The 5,343-nt window shown below is 51.0% G+C and overlaps 1 protein-coding gene across 1 annotated transcript in view; it reads right to left on the bottom strand.

Annotated features, from left to right (window-relative positions):
* Positions 1-3,345: 3,345 nt before the first annotated feature.
* LOC119107799 (C1q-related factor-like) overlaps positions 3,346-5,343 on the bottom strand; it is a 3,737-nt gene continuing 1,739 nt past the window's right edge. Inside the window, exons 2-4 of the mRNA XM_037231354.1 lie at positions 4,983-5,170; positions 4,315-4,445; positions 3,346-3,585 (exon numbers count right to left, since the gene is read on the bottom strand). Coding sequence (XP_037087249.1) covers positions 3,387-3,585; positions 4,315-4,445; positions 4,983-5,170 — 518 coding nt within the window. The 3' untranslated portion in view covers positions 3,346-3,386. The remainder of the gene's footprint in view (positions 3,586-4,314; positions 4,446-4,982; positions 5,171-5,343) is intronic.

The raw sequence follows: 5,343 nt of genomic DNA on the forward strand, positions 1-5,343 counted from the left end.
CCAACCTGGAGCTTGACCCTGTTTGACCTTTTTGACCCGAAGGTCATGACCTAAGAACCTGAAACGTTAACCCAAGTGCATTCACGTACAGGTCAACACATCCTGTAAATTTAGTGCCTCTAGCTTTCTTAATTTCCGAGATCTCAGGGGGTCAACTTAACCCTTCCCCACCCGAGCGAAGGTGTATCTAGCCGGCCAGCCGGGCGAGTGTTAATGGCGTCATCTTTCGGTCATGTCATGGAACCATTGTATGACGTCAGAGTCGCTGCCAGGCTGGCCGCGTCAGGATGGCCACTATTTTAACGGGCTGACTCACATGTAGCATTTCGGCTCGCGAGTACAACGTGATTTGGGAAGACCTGTAAGTGAAATGAACCAAATATCGTTATGTGCCCGTGCTTTGGCCGTTCTCATCGTGATGATCTCTTTTATTTCTCCATGATGGCATGTTTTTTCTTTGCACTTATTTTTCGTGGCTAAACCCACTATTTCAAGTTATCCAATCCCAGGCACATTTTCGTCGTAACTAGTAGCGCCTCAAATGGCCCTGGTTAGACCGTGGAGCCCCTGAGAACGCAGAAGGGTATCTCAGTGCCCAGAGGACCCCTCAGTGGCCACAGCGGCCCTAGCAATCAGCCGAACCCCTGAGCAGCTAATAGGCCCCGGAGTGGTCATGGGGACACTGGGCAGATGAGCGAGCCTTTGGCGATTTCTAAGAACCCTAAGCGTCCTGAGCGCTCTTTTTTGGTTGGAGGGGGGGGGGGGGGGGGCAACAGCAGGCAGAAGGGTAACTGGGGCCCAACAGCAGGCAGAAGGGTAACTGGGGGCCAAGAGCAGGCAGAAGAGTAGCTGGGGCCCAACAGCGGGCAGAAGAGTGACTGGGGCCCAAGAGCAGGCAGAAGAGGTATCAAGTTTGGAAGTCGCCTTCCTGTTACCCTGGCACGAAGGGCGAGCACTGCGGGAAACAAATACCGTACCTCTGGTTTCTCAGATGAGCGTCTTAACCACTACGCTAGAACGGTCAAAGGGGCTCTGGGTAGTTCCGAGGTCACTTAGCTCGTCCTTCCTGAGAAGTGAGAGGCAACTGACGCCATATAACCCCAGCAGCTGAAGGCGTCATAAAGCGACGATGACAACAACCGTTCAGGGGTGGTATTGACTTCTCTCGGCCCTCGGTGTGCTCAGGCCCTCTGGCCGCTGACAGGCTGTGATAGCTGGCGCTGGTGGGAAGCCCCTGATGGGTCTGTTCCCTTCTGCCGCTCAGGGTCTTTGGTGGTCACCCAGGCTCACTGGTCACGCAGGGAAACCCTTGATTGCTCGTGAGCGTTTCTGGCCACTTCAGTGCCTCGTCTGGTTGTTGATGGGCTTACTGACTGCTTAGCGATACGTTTGTTCGCCAGAGGATAAAGCTATATCCTCACGACTTTTTCGGACACCTGATGTTTTTGCCATCAAGAGGTCTCTTTAAGCATCTAATAGCTCTTCTTCCTAATCTTGGAACAACAAGGGTAATGTTTCAAAGCTGCTTGTGTCAGTTAGTAGATATTTGCGAGCCAAATGTTTTATTAGATGGGGGCCTTGCTTGCCTGATCAAAATCATTAATATTTCGCTCCCACATAGGCGGCTAACGTGAAAAAGGTGCAAAATACTGCTTTAAGCAGCACAATTCTAACTTAAGTAAATACGCTCTTCAATGCATTCAAGTTTTATTTCATCATCGTACCTTGCTCAACATTGCTTGAGTACCCTTTGACGGCCGTTATGTCAGAAAACCGCTCTTACGAACGCCATATATAAATGCCTCGACAATTATTATGTTGGCCCTCATCGCCGCGTGGTTAATAGAATGGCAGGATTTTAATGGCGTTATGATGACGTCACGCATACTGAGGCACTTTGAAATATTTTCCTCGATATTCCGTTCCCCAATTTCGCGGCTGTATAGCTCAGAAACTAGAGTGGCTTAGGTCTTCAAAAGGGCGGGATTGTGAACGCCACCGAAAGGTCTTTGATAGCTATTTCAGTTCAAAACCCCACGTAAATAGGGAACACTCCTTTTAACTTGAAATGAATTGATGTGATTAAAGCTCTAACATTGCGAAAGACTATGGAACGTTGGTCGACACCAGAGCTGCTGACCTCGACGACCCAGCACCCCAGCGATATGGGACTGATGAGCGCCAATGCAGGAAAATGCTAACAAGCGTACTGACAAAGGCCTGAGTCGCTGTATGCAGACGGGTATGCGACATGATGACAAATCTGGGGGTCTGGCCGGCTTGGACCTTTCTCAAAAAATGATGTCAGATTAAGCACTAGAACAGATGGAGACGGGAAATAAGATCATCTGTTTGGTATAGACGAATGTACCGGGCTACAGCTAACTAATGATTCCAACACTGTCGACCCATAGCTGTACCAGTAATCGACAGCAAGGCGGTCAACGTCAGTTTCCACCTCAAATGTCCATATCAAATGCATGAGGCTCAGGTCCAGATCGGAAGGGAATTGGCCCTGAAACTGCACTAGTGTGCTATCCAGTTCATTGTTTGTGATCATTATTCGCCCCAAAATATTTGCATTTTGCGGAATACTTTTAAGCGTGGCTCGCATCGTATGATGCTCGAATGATCTCGTACTCGTACTCGTATGATGGTGACTTAATAGCCACCATTTTCAACGGTGCAAATCTTTGCAGATTCATCGATAACGTCGATTAAAATTGTCAAATCACTCAGATCAAACAGGTCAGACTCATAGCCCATGTAAAGGCATCTCCACAGCCAGTCAGCTTCAAAGCAATGGTGTTTGTCGAATAGCTCGTGAACGTCAAATCAGTCCGAGCATCAGTAAACCTCCACCGTTAAACTAAGCATAACAAACACTTCCTGACGCATTGCCCGAGCCCATTGGAATCAGTTGTCAAAGTTTTCTGACTGCGGGCTGAGAACTTTTGCGTATGTTGTCCCCGCTATCTTCTCACGTCGCACAACGAGCTCTTTGGCAATGTTTCCAAACCGCGTGTTGTGAACAAAATTTGAGGTGGTTGTGAAAAAGGTCAGGACGTGGGTCACTGGGATGGTTCGATGTGCCAACTCAAAGAAATTCGTCAGCAAATAGCGGTGTATTCGGCAAGATAAATACACGGCCAAGCACAGATGGCACTAAACATCCCAATTCCCGGTTGGTCTGCCAGCTGTTCGCTGTTCGTCGTGCAGTCCACTTCCTCGACTATTGTGCTCTCCAATGGCATCGCAGCGTGTGTCTTATGAGACAAGGTCCTAAAAACATCCCATTGCGCAGGAAACAGTGACATATGGCTCCACCTAACAGAGGTCGCCATCTCCGCATCCCATCCCGCTATGCTCGGAGGCGGAAGTTGTTCTCAGCCGATCTTGTACGCGGACAGCGAGTTGAAGCCACGGAAGCGGGCGTCGTTCTCATAGAGGTAGCCCTCGGCCAGCCAGAGGTAGACGACGTCGCCGCCGACCAACTGAACGACCGCCGAGTTGGAGCCGGTGTCGAACCCCCCGTAATTGGCCTCGGCGCTGATGACGCGGCGCGTATTCCTCATCAGGTCCACCCTGCGGTGGGACACGAGCGGCGGTCATGCACATGTTCCGCATCAGGTTCACCCTGCGGTGGGACACAAGCGGCAGTCAGGCACATGTTCCGCATCATGTACACCCTGCGGCGAGACACGAGCGGCGGTCAGGCACATGTTCCGCATCAGGTCCACCCTGTGGCGAGACACGAGCGGCGGTCAGGCATGCTGGCGTGCAGCACTTTCAGCTGGCTTTCCGCGGACAAACTGCTTTACATTTCTCAGCCTCTGGAAAGGGTCAAATATTTACAGCGAAGGATGCATTGAAATGTTATGTGTTTGGTTTTGGGTTGCATTTGTGAAACACATGAGAAATTTGAGTGGATTTGATCACTAACCTTGAGATGGACGTGAGGAATCGCTCGAGGCAAGACCTTCTTTTTTACAATTATCTGAATCACAATTCAAAATTTTTGACTTCCATGCGGCACAATTAAAAAGCGAATGTCCAACAACAACGACATGTACATCCACAACATTCAAGCGCGTACAAAATATGTGGCGAGGAATTGCACAAGAATAAATGGCGACTTTATTACTACATGTAGTCTAAATACACCATGAACAACAGTGCACCTCGAGCATGCTCAAACCGACAACCTGAAGCGTTGACGACAGCCGCCTTCTGTCTCACCACACCCAACCGGCGCCAGCACCCAACACCCAACACCCAACACCCAACTGCCACACCCAACTGGCGCCGACCCACCTGGCTCTTCCCTGGGCGGGAGACAGCACGTGAAATGTGAAGAAGTACGTCCCGGGGCAGGAGCAGCGGAAGGACGAGCTGGCGGCGTCCCAGCCGTGCCCGACGTTCGTGACCATGTCGTCAAATACCACCTGCGGGGTGCCCTGGCAAATCAGCACTGCCGTACAACAGCTGAAATGTATCAGGCGCTGTGCCTACTTAGTTTATGATGCTAAAGGCCGCAGAGACTTAATGCTGGTAAGTGTAATTAAGGTAAGGCCAGTGAAATGTTTTCTAAGAGATGCCATACGAACTGGCAAAAGTTTTCACTCAAGTTCGCTTGCAACGAGCGTGGGGCGGACAGCTGCTTTAATTTCATAGGACGCCGACAAACTTGCTATATGCAAATTGTTCTCGGAGACGGCATCTATTAAAGCCCTGGGTCTGTGGAAGCCGCACAGCGTTCACAGTGTTACGCGTTCTAGTGAAACCATTCGTAACTTCCAGGCAGCTCAGTTGTGTGTCTGAAAATGATATGCAAAATATGCAATTATCAAGAGCAAATATAGCTTTACATGCAGTTACCCCCTGAGAGTTCCACACCGCCATTCGCCATTCCTGGGCAGCGCTATGGGTTCAGCACTGCTGCTGAGGCCACAGCGCTGCCCAGGCCCGCTGAAGTCGGTGACCTGAGTGCCCGTCGTGCCGGCCTTGCGCCTCTGATAGTTGACCTTGGCCACCGTGAAGGCGACGGTGCGGCAGTCGTTCGGCCCGGCCGTGACCTGGGTCGAGGTCGAGTGGTTGGCGCTGCTGGGGTTAAACGTGCCCAGCACGGCGGAGATAGGACTGCTGGGCGGCACCGTAGCGCTGGGACTGCCTGCCAGCATAGCAACACACAGTAGGTGAGCGGAAACCTGCGGGGTAAACCGGAAACACCGTAGACGCGGGCACGTGTTAGAACGTGGGGTTGCCAAACCATGTTTGGAGTCGATTCTTCAAATGCGTCACCACAGGGTTAATGCTCGGCATGCTCAGAAAGTGGAGATGTAA

The sequence above is a fragment of the Pollicipes pollicipes genome, unplaced genomic scaffold (assembly GCF_011947565.3).
Source record: "Pollicipes pollicipes isolate AB1234 unplaced genomic scaffold, Ppol_2.1 Scaffold_2555;HRSCAF=2994_pilon_pilon_pilon, whole genome shotgun sequence".
Taxonomy (NCBI): domain Eukaryota; kingdom Metazoa; phylum Arthropoda; class Thecostraca; order Pollicipedomorpha; family Pollicipedidae; genus Pollicipes; species Pollicipes pollicipes.